Here is a 16,075-nt window from a genome sequence, read left to right as displayed (position 1 = left end):
AATATATAAATGGCAAAAGACATTTGCCGAAACCCGGGATTGAACCGGGGACCTTTAGATCTTCAGTCTAACGCTCTCCCAACTGAGCTATTTCGGCTCCGAGGTGTTTAATGAAATTGTTATTAATACAATATGTATGTACAGCAGATGTAAAAGACAATATATTAAGATAAAATTTATAAGTTAATTATATATCCGTTTTTTTAAGTCACTTCTTGTTTTCCTTTTGACTTTAAAAATTCCTTAAATTCCATCAATACTTATTTTGTTACTGTAGTAGTGTATTAGTAATAAATACTTAAAAAATCAAACCCGTAAAATTATAATTTGCGTAATTACTGGTGGTAGGACCTCTTGTGAGTCCGCACGGGTAGGTACCACCGCTCCGCCTATTTCTGCCGTGAAGCAGTAATGCGTTTCGGTTTGAAGGGTGGGGCAGCCGTTGTGACTATACTGAGACCTTAGAACTATATCTCAAGGTGTGTGGCGCGTTTACGTTGTAGATGTCTATGGGCTCCAGTAACCACTTAACACCAGGTGCGCTGTGAGCTCGTCCACACACATAAGCAATAAAAAAAAATAAAAAAAAAACCTTAAATATTCTTTACTAGCGACCCGCCCTCGCTTCGCTTCGGAAACAATAAAACACACATGAAACAAAAAAAAAAAAAAAAACGTAGCCTATGTTCATCAGGGACAATGTCGGCTTCTAATGGAAAAAGAATTTTTCAAATCGGTCCAGTAGTTTCGGAGCCTATTCGAAACAAACAAACAAACAAATCTTTCCTCTTTATAATATTAGTATAGATTATCTTATTTAACAACTAACACAGCCAGCAGGTAATTTAAGTATGTATATAATATAATCTTTGGTATAACGCATTTAAATTCCGTGTAATAATACAGCAAATAGTATACTATAATATTTTGTACAGTGACGTCAATATTCAAAGCGCGACTATATTATTTCGTTGAGTATACGTATACGAGTTAATCTGTCGCATTGAGTGTTGTTTGTAATATTGTCATTACGATTATTTATAGTAGTTAGGGGATGACAAACACTTTAAAGGGAGAGAAAGAGATAAAGTTAAGAAAAAATGGATGGATTGCGTGAAAGACGATATGTGTAAGAGGGGAGTGAGCGAAGAAATAAGATATGATAGAAGAGTATGAAAGGAGAAAACATGTGACGCCGACCCCAGGTGACTGTGAGAAGGACAGGCGAATAATGAGGGGATCACAATATTAAAATGATCTTATTTATATTTAATACTAGCTGGCCCAGCAAACTTCGTAGTGCCTCAATCGATAAATAAAAGACCTAAGCTTTTGTATAAAATAAACAAAAGGAATCCGTCCGACGGGGGACACATCAAAGGAAAAACAAAATTGTTATTTTTATTTAGTTCCGAGAATTTTCATATTTAACTACCTTTTAAACCTTCTCTTGACTTCCACAAATAATTCAAGACCAAAATTAGCCAAATCGGTCCAGCCGTTCTCGAGTTTTAGCGAGACTAACGAACAGCAATTCATTTTTATACATAATACTAGCTGACCCGGCAAACATTGTTTTGCCATATATAAGATTTCTAGGGAATTTCTAGTGTATAAAAAAAAACTAACCTATTGTAAGTGTGTAAGGATGTGGTAAATGAGTGAAAGAGGCATGTAGCGCTGTGAACGTTGAGGGAATATATAGGGTAAAACCTGGATAGATGCCGCAGCGGGATAGATGCCTCATGTTCTAAAAACCTAACTTCCCGCACTCATGACAAAAAATTAATTTAATAAGTAGGAACTACAGTCATTCTATACCTTATGTACCATTTGACAATCGCGTGATGACGAAGTGTTTTCCTCGTACATGTAATTTTCTCAGCGCGGAATTTCACGAACACGTCAAAGATTTAAAGGTTAGTATTTAGCGTGGTATAACTTTATAATTAGTGTAAAATTCCATTATATTTTTTACTACGTGAATATATTGGTTCATTGAGTCTGCATCTAGGTGTAAATAAATGCTATTATGTTTATAATTTATTTACAAAAAAATTGGGCATCTATCCATATCACAAAGGATAGTTGCCCTGATTTTTTGGGGTATAGGTGCCTTTAGGGGCATCTATCCCTCCATACTCTGCCATTTCAGAATACAGCTGAAATATGCCACGAAAACATAAACCACAAACACATGATTTACAGTTCAAGCAGCGAAGATGAAGACAATCCACTTAACTATAAAATGAAAGGAAATAAAACAATAGATTTGCCCCTAAAGAAATCTAAGGGATAGACTTAAAACGCATGTAAATATATCTGCATTGAATGTTTTGAAAACTATAAAAATACGAAGTCGCAATCCGACTGGATTCAATGTTTAATGTTTCAGAACTAGCCACATGAAACGTGTTTTTCAGAAATGATGTAGAATATGTGGAAAATTGAAAGCACTATCCAGTTAAACTTCAATTGGACAAAATAATAAAGATATCTTTATTGTGTTAATTTAATATAAAAAAATATGATTTTGCAATGTACACATTGACACTTAATGAAAATATTTTATAAACAATTAAGAATTTATATTTTTGTTGAATAAATATTTGTAAAATTTAATTTAATAAAAAAATAGGATAACGCATGTTGAAACTAAAAAAATGTAGTTTAGCTTACGCTTACTTAACGCTTTAAACATTTAATTATGATCATTTGTGTGATATGAGAATTATCTTTTAATTATAAACATTCAAAGACTTAAAAAATAATTTTTTTTTTTATTATTATGTCGTTTCTTGGAGACAATTGCTCTGTTATGAATAGAACTTCTTAATATTTAGTTTGGTTTTTTAGTTTGCACGGTATAAAGGGCATCTATCCTGCACTGCAGGCATCTATCCTACTCAGTATTTTCTTGGTGGGGCAACTATCCATACAGGTAGTCATCTATCCTCCAAAAAAAGGTTCTACGAAAAACGAATTTCTGCAAAATCTGTATTTGATGGGTTAAAAAAAATTTATACTAATTAAACATAAAGGATTGAGCTAACTACATTAATAGAAATTATTCGTATAAAATTAATATTTTTAAAATTACACGACTATTTCAAAAAGTGGGGCATCTATCTCGGCTTTACCCTAATAAAAATAACAAAACCTCATTCAACCACATAATACCTCATTATAACAAAAAAAAAGTCCAAATAAAAAAAATATGTTAGGGGTGGACAACCCTAATCACTTAGGGGTATGAAAAATAGATAGTAGCCGATTCTCAGGCTTACTGAATATGCATAAAAAATTTCATGAGAATCTATTACAGTACATATTTCATTGTACAGGAAAATATCGTCATTAAGCTTTTAAGTTAAAGCAGACACGTCCAGACGCTCGTGAACAATTTTAATGTATTTTTGGAGTCAATTTATGCGAATTTTGTTTTTTTTTTGCTACATCGTACTACATAAGATTATGTTTGGCACATAATGGTAATAATTATTTTAGATAAACAACACTTGGAAATTAAGCATAAGGAGCACGGACCGCGCCAAATACGAGACTAGTATCGATCACACGCGGTTCTCGAACCCGCACCTCCGAGTCGGCTTCCTGGCCGTGCAGCTGGCGATCTTACAGGCTATAATTGAAAACGCGGCCGGCTCCAATCCGAATTATGAGGTATTATGCTTTTTTTTCCTACCTATGCTGATAGCCTTTTTTTTATTGCTTAGATGGGTGAACGAGCTCACAGCCCACCTGGTGCTAAGTGGTTACCGCAGCCCATAGACATCTACAACGTAAATGCGCCACCCACCTCGAGATATAGGTTCTAAGATCTCAATATAGTAACAACGGCTGCCCCGCCCTTCAAACCGAAACGCATTACTGCTTCACGGCAGAAATAGGCAGGGCGGTGGTACCTACCTTTGCGGACTCACAATAGGTTCTACCACCAGTAAAAGTAAGCCTTGAGAGGCTATTTCAGCTTCACCCTAACGCGTGTAGGTGAGCTCACGGGGCTCAAACCGGAGTGTTGCTAACACTGACCCTACCAAGAGCAGTGCTTCGCAGAATCTACCACCGGATCGGAAACGCGACCCATAATTACAAAAACGACCACATTTTTTCTGTTTATTTATTTATTTATTCTATACAGTAAGCTGTCGTAAAATATTAATTAATCGTAGTTTTGAGAAAAACAATTTCATAGGCGGTGCATGCACAATGTCCATTGACATGTCCATATCAATTAATCTACAGTATTTTGCTAATAATTACAAAACTGGCACATTTAAATTAATATTCTAACGTTGCATATACATCGCTCAAGATTATGATTTTTACATAGATACTGACATTATATATACCTACCTTAATCCTACCTACCTACAATAATCAGCCAGTACACTCATTCCGGCCACCAAATCTTACTTTAAACCTAACTGTTAACGCTTTTGCCGTGTCTATAATCCATACTAAGCTAATAATCAATCTGTAATTCTATTTAAGATAACTACTTTGTAATTTAGTATCTAAATACTTTGTCAAAAACTCGCCGAGCCCTTCGTTGCAAGCGACGGGTTCGGCGAGGACGGTGACCGGTGCTTGAGATACCTAAAAGCACCGTTAACGGATCGGGAGGATCCGTAATGACGTGCTTAGGGCGACGTCGACTGTTTACCATTCGATACACGATCGGGAAAGGAATATAAATAAGGACAACGCGAAAAAAAAATTTACAAAAATAAGTACTGCCGAAACCCGGGATTGAACCGGGGACCTTTAGATCTTCAGTCTAACGCTCTCCCAACTGAGCTATTTCGGCTGTGAGCGATGGTATGAAATTATTTATCTTATCATTGTATTAAAAATATATATTACTATCACATAAAAAAAAATTAAAAAAAAAAACTGTTTTAACTAGGCAAATACAATAGAAACATTTTTTGTAAATGTCGATTTGTTGTTTCTAAATATGTAGTTATAATTTCACATATGTACAGCATTAAATATTCGTAAATATTAAACAGAGTACTTACGCATATTATTAAAGAATTACGACTCCATAAAGTAAATTTATTACCAAATCCAGTAAAAAGATAAAAAAGACGTTTTAATATTAAAACGATTACGCAATTGAACACAGCGACATCTATGAGTTTAAACTGGAACTATTTTGTGATTTTGCCATTTTATCGTATCACTGATTTTTTGTAGGTACCGATTAGTGACTGTCATTTTATCATTTTCGTTCTTTATAACAGTGTTCCAATAAATTGAGTGTCCTCTATAATGTCGCAGATAGCTATTACCAAAGTGATGTGTTCATACTTTGTATTGTAATACACTGTTATATTACTTGACAGAGATTGACTTACTTAATAATACCTATAATAATTTTATTTTTTACTTAATATAATTTATTGTGAGATGAACGGATTTCATATGGAGACTTAGACTGCAAATTGAGCTCGACGATAATGTTAATATACGAGAGCAGTAGACGCATTGTTTCGGCGCGGTCTCTTCAAAATGCATCCAAAGAGGACTGTACTTTCATTTAGACGCCATTCTTTCTTACACTTATTAAACACGCATTAAAACAAATAATAAAACTATCTTCAAACAAGTGCTTAAGTAATTCAAACACAAAAATTAATATGAAATATTACTAAACAATTACGAGCGACTAGCGATTTTACAAAAGTCGCGAATAAAAAATTAAGTAACTAGTTGCGGGGAACTATCGGCTGGCCCACGGAATAGATAAATAAGGTTGGAAAGGCCTTTGCTCTAATTTTGTATTAGAACCAGTGTCGCCGCTTCATCCCCACTATTTTAATTTCTACACATACACACACTGTGATTACAAGTATTTCGCACACAACAAAAACACCCACACATAAATCTCAGGACAGATATTCGTTCGCAAACTAGCACAAAACACCCGTAGGCATACACACTCACACACGCAAAAAGGCAATAAAAATGTTCATACACGCTAGTGCTTGATAAAATCGATATTCTTTATCGATAAATTATCTGATGAATGAATGGAGAAAATGAAACATGAAATAAATATTGAAAAAAAAACTATTTTACTTTTATTAATTACAAATAGTCACTGTCGCTGGAATAAAACGTATTTGTTAAGCAGTTGGCGCTTGCTATTAATTGCGAATGAATTTTTCAGAACTAAGTGTATTCTGATTTTTTTTATGGTAAAATCATTTTCAGTAAAATGTTTAGAGCAAATAGTACTCGTCTTTATCTCCAGTTTCCTCTACCTGTCACGTCAATCCATTGTTCCCTGGCGTTAGGTTCTTTAGGAAACCTAAAATTTTTTATTTACTGCATAAGTCAAATGGCATTTTACTTAGATTTTAATACGTCTTAGACAATATAGTAAATACCCGTAAATGAGAGGTCTACATGTCCCTTTATATTATACCTTCACTTTAATTCAATGATAATAATTCAATAATAATAATACATATTTATTTTACTCAAAATACGTCTCACTAAGAATATACTAGGTATCATTAATTAAATATAAAATAATGCAAAAATTATCCATGTCAAATGTAAATACAACATGTAACATATTTAACGCACACCCTCAAACACCCCAATTAGACTTTAATAGTATAAACGCTATGCATACACCAAATATTATTTATATGTGCGTTAACATTGATTATTTGTGAAATTAGTTATTCCAATTTCGTGGAAATAAAATGGTCACCGATTCACACTCCGCTGCGCACGCACACACAGACACCTACTCGCCGCGCCCCTTGTTCAATGCACTTTAATGACCGTTTTCGTATTTGTTGTTTTATTTTAGATAATACTGCAATATCACTTTTCACTTTATCAAAGGCGGTTATTATCTTATTCTTTAGTTCTTCGGCACTTATTGTCTGTGTGTTATAAACTAGCGATTTAATTCGCCCCCACAAAAAAAAGTCGAGAGGCGTCAAATCAGCTGATCTAGGAGGTCACTGACCGAAAAGACATAGCGAAATACGGGAGATATTTTATTTGCACTATCACTTGACCTCTTATCGATAAGGGGGACGCGGCGTGACTGACTTGTCAAAAATATTTTGTTGACTTCGTTGTTTAGATTTTTCTTTGATCACCGCCGACGCAACCGCGTCGCCGCGTCGCCGCGAACATCGGGATTAGCCTGCCGTTTATTGTAAGAATATTAAGCCGACGAAAGAAAGGGATAGTAATTATTTTTGTATTACGTGGTTTTCTTTTATGTATTGTAGTGTTGCTGTGTGCCGGTGGTCGCTGTTGGTATTGTGTGCGTAGGTATTTTATTTTGTAATAGACTATTAGCCTTGAAATAAGTATCAGATTTCTTTAATTAAATAATATTTTTTTTTACTAATTAGATATTTCATTTTAAAAAGTCTTAATACCCTGACTTACGTTCCATTTTCGTTTCTATGAACTGTTTAGCTAGCTGTGTAGGGTGACTGTAATTTACTTAGTTTTAACTAAATTTTAGGAAAAAAAATTGGTACATAAAAACAATCAAAATCGATCCAGATTCCGATTCTGAACAAATTACTTTCAGGGTGTGCGTTAATTATGTTACATGTTGTATATCCGAGAATTCTGTCGATGATTTTATTTCACCACATGGTCACCTCACTATCGACAAACTAGCGCCGTGCACCACGGCCAATCAGGGCAAAGGCCGAAATTTCAAAGATTGAAGTGTAGAGAACGCAATGCATGTAGTACATTGGAAGCTGACTTGGTCATTGCGTTCATTGGGCGAGTACACATCGCGCAATGTATGCTATTTATAACTTGCTGCAATAATATTGTTAATGTTTGGAATTTCATAATGCTCAGTATATTTTTATGTTTTAGACAAATAATATTGTAATTAAATGGTAATTTCGACTTACCGATCGAAAGATATACCTCCTCGCTCTATACTTGAGGTCTGATTTTTTGTTTTACAAGTTATAATTGCACAACACGGCACTATAAAGCGGAGATCTGTTCGCCCAAGTATTCCGAAGCGCACTAAACGCGGTGAATGAAAGAATCGGTCGAGTTATGTTTGTTCGATCATAACTGTGGCACGCTTGCCCCACCTACATTACCATTCCAACCTTATTTATCTATTCCGTGGGCTGGCCGCATGAAAAATATAAACACAAATACCTATATTAAAATTCAGACGTACCGTAGGTATAAATATGTACCTAGAGGCCAGGGTATACGGTTCAAAATCACTAGGAATAATTCCGTGTCGCTTGCTCATTTATTTTGCGTAGATCGGTCTGTCTCGCTCGCTCGGTTCCGTTCGTGTATCAGTGCAACATTACCCACTTCGATAAAGCGGCACGACACGAGAACCCTCTCATCGTGGCCGCCGGTAACTACATTCCCGATCCTGCGGACAGAATGGAAAGCAGTCGACGTCGCCCAAAACACGTCATCTCGGATCCTCCCGATCCACTAACGGTGCTTCTAGGTACTTCAAGCACCGGTCACCGTTCTCGTCGAACCCGTCGCTTGCGACGAAGGGCTCGACCAGTAAATTAACTCCCAGACACAGCCCACTGAGTTTCTCGCCGGATCTTCTCAGTGGGTCGCGTTTCCGATCCGGTGGTAGATTCTGCGAAGCACGGCTCTTGCTAGGGTTCGTGTTAGCAACGACGTCAGGTTTGAGCCCCGTGAGCTCACCTACAAAAGTTAGGGTTACGCTGACATAGCCTCTCAAGGCTCTCAGCTTAGGTAGGAAAAAAAAAAAAAAAAAAAAAAGCAACATTACACGACAAAGAAAGAAACATGTTGGGTGATAGTGTGATGTTTGTTTCCTTCGCGTAATGTGTGATGTTGCATTACATCGTAGTGTAATATTACCGGAGTAATATCACTCGCATTACTTACACATGTCTAATAGCTATCGACACTTTGTCAATCGACTTCATCACTTTTTAAGGTTACCAACGAAGATTTTCAATAGTAATTATTGATGTTCTAAAATGCCGTCTAATTATGGAACTAATTTGATAGGTCTAAAGCAGATTTAAGATTAGGCGATTTGTTAGGTTCTAAAAAATTTTGTGTCCACCAGTCACCAATGTCTTTGGTTAAATAAGTTAATTAAATAATTACCACTACTTTAAATATTACTATTTACTATCACGGCAATTTTTTATTGTAGTAAGTTTACGATTCGTAATAATTCGAAAACAAATCGTAAATATTTAACGTTTCTAAAATTATAATTTGCGTAATCACTGGTGGTAGGACCTCTTGGGAGTCCGCACGGGTAGGTACCACCGCCCCGCCTATTTCCGCCGTGAAGCAGTAATGCGTTTCGGTTCGAAGGATGGGGTAGCCGTTGTAACTATACTGAGACCTTAGAACTTATATCTCGAGGTGGGTGGCGCATTTACGTTGTAGATGTCTATGGGCTCCAGTAACCACTTAACACCAGGTGGGCTGTGAGCTCATCCATCCATCTAAGCAATAAAAAAAAAACAAAAGGAATTTGTTCTTTTTGTGTCAATGTTGTGTTAATTTTATTTTAAATAATGCCATCTTGCAGCTAACCCTAGTGTCGATGCCGGTGTCACCGTTGATGAAGGAGGCCCTTGTTAGGAAGACTTTATCCGGCATATTGCTGTGTTTCACCCTGGCCTTCATACCACCAGTTCTGGAAACCGAAGCTCTAATTGTCACTGAGACGCTCAATGGAGTTAAGGTTAAAATTATTCATTACTAAATTAGTGTTGTATATGCCTCTATTTGTTGACTGAATCAATTGGTTATGATCGGCTTTAAATGACAATAATAAAACAGGCAAATTCATTCATTATTCATTTAAAATTACACATGTATCTTGTTGGATAAATTTTATTTCTTTAGTAGAACGAAAGTAGTGTTCACTTAAAGACAAATTTATCAAATAATGTCTCGTAATTAAAAAAATTATAATATTTTTTTTGTCAAGAACACGAAATAGCGTAACGTTACAAAAGACTGAAAACAGCCTTCCTGTGACAAAAACCATTGTTAGACGTTGCGTAACAAAATTAAATGAATATTGTAACGTGCGGAACTGAAATATAATAAAAAGATCCTCGCACGCTAAGCGGAACCCTAAAGTGTTGACCAACGCCGCGCGACCGACACCTGCGCGGGATTCGTAAAAATGCAGTCAGTGAGTTTCGAAAAATTTGAATAACGCGCATGCGCCGGTCGCTGCACAAAATTATAAATTTAAAAACTATCTTGTTATACCTTGTTGTACCTTAAGTTGTAACGATTAAATAAATGATTAACATTAAAATATCCTTTATCCTTATCCTTTCCTTTCCTTATAAAGTTTATTTTGTGGATGTTTTGATGTAGTCAGTGAGTGTATGATGCGCTTGTCAGAATGTCTTGGGTGTGACACAAAACTTGGTTGTAAGTTGTACTCACTCGAAGTAAAATGAAGCATAGCTATTTAATTTAAAAATAAAAAAGTTTCAGTTGCCGAAACCCGGGATTGAACCGGGGACCTTTAGATCTTCAGTCTAACGCTCTCCCAACTGAGCTATTTCGGCCACAAACGTCAATGCCAAAACAAAGTAACAATTGTGCTGGTTTTTTAACAATCAGTATTGATAAGAAGTATCACATGTAAGATACAAGTGCTGCCTTAATTAGATACCTATTTATGATATATAAAATGCGTTCAAGATGCAGTTAAGTAGCTTGGAACAGTCGTTATACAGCTTGAGACAGTCTCAAAGAAGATTGCAATATTCCTATAGGCTCCCGTAAAAATTTCACGCCTGGTTAGTTGGCTGGAAGCTAGTTTAACTATTTAGTCTAATAAAGGATACATAGTAACCATACTACCATCATACCGTAGTAAACATACTACATGAATGTCTCTCATCTATATATTAATACGTGAAGCAAAAACTTTGTATCCCTTTTCCCGAAAATTGCGCGGATGGAGTATGAATTTTTCTACACTTTAGAGAACATAGAGAAGAAGTGCACAATGCTAATATTTTTTTAAAATAATGCATAAAAGATACATTAAATCAATAAAGAAAACATTACATACACTACATACCATGTATTTGACGCACACACGCATGCATACTATTTATTGTCAAACTTTTGTTCTTGACGTCTGTGGTCAAATTGAGAATAGATTACATATTGTTTGTCTTTATAAATTTTTTTGTTATTGTGGAGCCTTGGCGAAATTTGTGATTATAGAAGTATAAAATACAATCATAATAGTGTACAAACTTACAATTCCAATTAATTATAGTCGAATTTCGACTACTATGGGACCTCTAGTTTCATTTAAATCAACCAATTTTCTCATTCAATTTTATGTGACCAAACGACCTATAATATAAACGTATTTTTTTATAATTTCACTGGGTCATTCTTGATAATTTCCCTAGTGGTAAGGCATATTGTGAGCCGGCATAGGTAGGTTTTAAGTCGTCATGGCCTAAAGGATAAGACGTCCGGTGCAGTCGTATCAAGCGATGCACCGCTGTTCGAATCCCGCAGACAGGTTTTTTTTTATTTTTTTTATAGCCCTTTTAGGCAGACGAGCATACGGCCCACCTGATGGTGAGTGGTTACCGTCGCCCATGGACTTCAGCAATTTACCAATGTTAAGTAGGTACCAATTTTTCTAATGAAATACGTACCTACTTAACAAAAGTTCACAATTGACTTCCACGGTGCGGGAATAACATCGCGTAATAAAAACTGTCGTGAAACACACATGCATGTTGGTTTAATACTGATTTATTTTAAAGACACCCTCACTACGTCTACTATAATATATATATATAATATACTACATCTTCCTTTAATGAAAAAAAAAAGAAAAAAATATTTACAATTTCCACCCAGGGATGCCAGCGATTCGTAAGGTATTAAATTTTAGTATGGATACTAGTGATAGTGAAGAAAATTGCAAAGAAATGTTCTATGTGAATACGATCACGGGGAACTATAACATAGGTATGTAAGTCGTCTAATGCACTGAATCTTGAACGAATGGAAGTGGTTTGTGGAATTAACTTTGCTGATATCTAGGGCCTCTGATAGCCACTAACCCCCAAGTCAGGTCATTCACCCATTTAAGCTACAAAACATTTTTGAAGTAGGTATTTTATGTTTTCAATTGAAAGTAGGTCCGTACTATTTTGTTTATTTGCATTTCAGCGCGCGCTTCGTTTGCGTAATGTTTTATACTCATCAATGTACATTGGCTGGCTGGTGTACGCATACCTGACCGTTCTACCGATCTCGCTGTTAGCTTCCGTGACCTTGATCCTGGTGTTCAGGTGGATCCATCTCATGTTCGCTTTGCTGGTCGTCTTGGTGTACGTCTCAGTTATGATCATGCACGCTTTCATCATGGCCATGTTTCATAATAAAGGTAATTCAGCAAAAAAAAATGTATCTCATTATCTTTGTCATTTTTAAATGAACCAGTAAAATATGGCTTGTTTATTGCACAACTATATCGTACTTGAGACATTGTCCTTGACACCATGAGGCTTTTGACTCAAATCTGGAGTCTACCAGGGCTTTTATTTTTTGTTCCGTGGGCCGAACCAGCGCTACTAGTGTACCTAGTGCGAGTTTTTTAACATTCTCGATAGCGTAAAAGTTAACTCAAATTTGTATGGACTTGGAGCGTTTGCCGCAAGGGGCGCTATTTCAACTGCATACAAATACGTTTCATTCATTATTTTATTATAAAAGTTTATATGGGAAGGGTGGAAGGCGTTATTACGCTCAACGGCAAAAATTGAGAGAGACCTATGTCCAGCAGTGGAGGACGCCCTAAACACGTCATTACTGATCCTCCCGCTTCATTAACGGTGCTTTTAGGTATCACAAGCACCGATCACCGTCCTCGCCGAACCCGGCGCTTGCGACGAAGGGCTCGACCAGTAAATTAACCCACAGACACAGCCCACTGTATTTCTCGCTGGATCTTCTCTCTCGAAGCACTGCTTTTGCTAGGGCCATATTCCGAGGGCCAGTGTTAGCAACACTCCCGGTTTGAACCCCGTGAGCTCACCTACTCGCCCTGTTACGCTGACATAGCCTCTCAAGACTATCAGGCTAGGTAGGAAAAAAATGGGTGGAGGACTGTGGGATAATAAATGAATGAATAATAATGAGATAATGATTATGATGACTATAATAATACCAGTGTGTGTCTAATTAAACTTTTATTTCAGCTTGGTTAGCTTGTATATGGACGACCCTATTCACATTCCTACAGATGTACCTAGCCGAGCTGCTAGTCCATCACCATTACGATTTGCAACACACCGCCTTAACGCTCTTCCTCAATCTAATCGTTCCTCAACTAGGACTCATACATTCGTTCAATCAGTTCGCATTGTTACAGACTGGAAGTTAGTATCAGAGCTTAACAAATAATTTATTTTATTCTTAATTAGCTGTGCCCGTCACTTCGTCCGCGTGGAATTTAAGATAGTAAAAATAGCCTAAGCTACTCTTTATTACATCAGCTATCTGCCAGTGAAAGTCCCGTCAAAATCGGTATAGACGTTCCAGAGATTAGCCGGAATAAATAGACAGACAGACAAAAATGGAAAAAATATATATTTTGGTATATGTACATTCATATGCATGTAGTAAAAAGCGGTTATTTTCAATATTGCAAACAGGCACTTCAATTTTATTTATTCTATGTAAAAGATCTTACGTTTTGATTTTAAAGTAACTACTCCAACTGCTAAGTCTGTATCCTCTATACTTAAATAGCTTTCGATGTATACTTACCTAGTGTTTAATTCAATGATTTGATAAAATTTTGTTCGCAAATCATTTTTTATTTTGCCATAATTTTCTCTGGAAACGCTCGGGCATTGGGAAGTTTGAGCTCAGCATTAAATGCGTCCGTTCAGACGATGATTTAATCTTTGAATTCTGAATAAATCAGCGTCAGTTTCAGGTGGAGAAGAATCCAGTATTGGTCGAACCCTGTCACTCACCATCGGCTCGTGGAGTATCTTGATATTATTCTGTTTTGCACTGTTGATGATCTTGCAAAGAACGATCGGACAGGACCGGGCTATAGGAGGACAGATGTCTTGGAATTCTATTTTGTTTAAAAGCGTAGAGGTGAGATAATATTTACTTTGATTTGATTTTTCTATGAACAACGAAGAATATGAAGTTGAATGGGGCTTACCTAACGTTCGTATCTTAATAACCATCTCCGCATTCAAACCACTGTGAAGCAAATTAAATGATGTATTCAGAGTGCATCAGATTAAGATTAATAGTATATTTGGTGGTAGCACTGGTAGCCTTTTCGCCTGGTGGTCTTTTTGGGTACAGACCTTCATGTTCCCACCAATTTATCCAGCGATTATTTGACAGCATTCTATTTCTGTGTTCTATTGCATATATCAGTAATCGATCCGCCAGTTAAATGGTTATCGGAGCTCATGGTCAGCACAACATCAATGCCGTCACGTACCTTGAGAGATGAAGTCGATAACTCTATTGTATCGTCTAATGGCTACCAAAATGGAGCACCTGATTACTTAGCCACAGATATAGGCAGGACGGTGACGCCAAATCGTGTCCGGTCACATTAAGATAGGGCTGATAGGAATGACCAGTGATAACGTAAATTTATGAATAATTACAGTTTGATTAATTAATCGATCGTAGAAGTCATCGTAAGCTGTTCTAAATAGTGGCTTGGCTGTGCTCATGGTAGACCTGATTGTTTTGGGCGACTGTTACCATTTACCACCATGTGAATGCCCGTCTTATTATAAGGACAGTAAAAAAAAGTTTTTATATGCTATCTGGCTTGTTTAAACGCCAGCATTAGTTGCATCGAAAATTTCAAATCCAGTTTGACTAGTACGAAATAATCTCTCTACGTTATTGTTTTATTTTCAATTTTGATATTATTTCAGGGTAAAGATAAGTTATGTAAGATCGAAGCGCCTAGCATTAAGGAACGCGAGAAATTGCAGGAAGTTGATGAGCTGGTCGCTAAAGCTATTAGTTTCAATGAAGTAACAAAGGTGAATCTAATTCTAGAACAATTCATTCGATAACTTATGATTAAAAATGCTTTCGGTGCTTTTAGGAGCTTCAAGTACCGGTCACCGACCTCATCAAACTAGTCAATGAGTTCGATCTGCGAACTGGCCCCTAGACACGAGCCATTGAGCTTCTCGCCGGATCTTCTCAGCGGGTCGCGATTCCGATCCGGTGGTAGATTCTGCGAAGCACGGCTCTTGATAGGCTAGTGTTAGCATTTCTCTCATGTTGAGCCCATCTACTGATCCGCACATAGTTGAAATATTCCCTTAGGTAAACCAACGATTAGGTAGGGATAAACAGATTATATTTTCTACGTATTCAAATATATTTTTTCATTTCTTCCGTTTTTCCGAAATAAATTTCGCAGTTGTATTACCTACCGTACTGCATATTAAAATTATACCAGAAAAACAATGTTATTGTTGTAAAAATTCTGCAAGTTCGCATTTAGTTTGAATCGAAATTCATTAATCATTCATAAAATGTGTTTTGTTTAAAAAAAAAGTAATTGTGCTATAATTAAAAAATATTAAATCATAAATATTTGTTGTCGACTGTACTAAGTTTATGTTGTAGAATTTTGCTCTTCAGAATAGCCAGGAACTATGCGACTTATTTTGTGATTTTCAAAAAATTTTACAAACTTCGATGGGCCGATGACCTTGCGTGTACAATGAAGCAGTGTGTCCTTTTCTTCCATAATGACCTTATACGCAAATCTACGTTATTTTTAGAAATTCTCCGTACCAGAGATCAATTGTAATTAAACTAGTATAAATTTTAGAGTATTATGGGAATACCAGTTCTGAGTAATGTGACCATGGACTTATATCGGGGAGAATACTCGGTTCTATTCGCCGAAAGAATACAACACAAGATGATGTTGACTTTGGAAGATCTACTAACCGGTATTGTTATAGATCCGTACTGTTACATCTAAACCGTTATG

At 36.3% G+C, this 16,075-nt stretch overlaps 1 protein-coding gene and 3 non-coding genes across 5 annotated transcripts in view; 1 reads left to right on the top strand and 3 right to left on the bottom strand.

Moving 5' to 3' along the window:
• The window catches only part of LOC105842460 (cholesterol transporter ABCA5), a 44,129-nt gene that overhangs the window by 3,901 nt on the left and 24,153 nt on the right, over positions 1-16,075 (top strand). Inside the window, exons 4-10 of one of the 2 annotated variants that reach the window (XM_021352051.3) lie at positions 3,508-3,681; positions 9,593-9,748; positions 12,238-12,454; positions 13,269-13,448; positions 14,012-14,181; positions 14,994-15,104; positions 15,911-16,034. In XM_021352051.3, coding sequence (XP_021207726.1) covers positions 3,508-3,681; positions 9,593-9,748; positions 12,238-12,454; positions 13,269-13,448; positions 14,012-14,181; positions 14,994-15,104; positions 15,911-16,034 — 1,132 coding nt within the window. Of the gene's footprint in view, positions 1-3,507; positions 3,682-9,592; positions 9,749-12,237; positions 12,455-13,268; positions 13,449-14,005; positions 14,182-14,993; positions 15,105-15,910; positions 16,035-16,075 lie in introns of both variants that reach the window. The other variant, XM_012695648.4, reaches the window with a different exon arrangement.
• TRNAF-GAA (transfer RNA phenylalanine (anticodon GAA)) lies at positions 25-97 on the bottom strand. The gene has a single exon. It is a non-coding gene; the product is annotated as a tRNA-Phe (tRNA).
• TRNAF-GAA (transfer RNA phenylalanine (anticodon GAA)) lies at positions 4,756-4,828 on the bottom strand. The gene has a single exon. It is a non-coding gene; the product is annotated as a tRNA-Phe (tRNA).
• Positions 10,523-10,595, bottom strand: TRNAF-GAA (transfer RNA phenylalanine (anticodon GAA)). The gene has a single exon. It is a non-coding gene; the product is annotated as a tRNA-Phe (tRNA).

This window comes from Bombyx mori, chromosome 5, assembly GCF_030269925.1.
Source record: "Bombyx mori chromosome 5, ASM3026992v2".
In the NCBI taxonomy this organism is placed as follows: Eukaryota; Metazoa; Arthropoda; class Insecta; order Lepidoptera; family Bombycidae; genus Bombyx; species Bombyx mori.
This window is presented reverse-complemented; position numbering and strand designations above follow the sequence as displayed.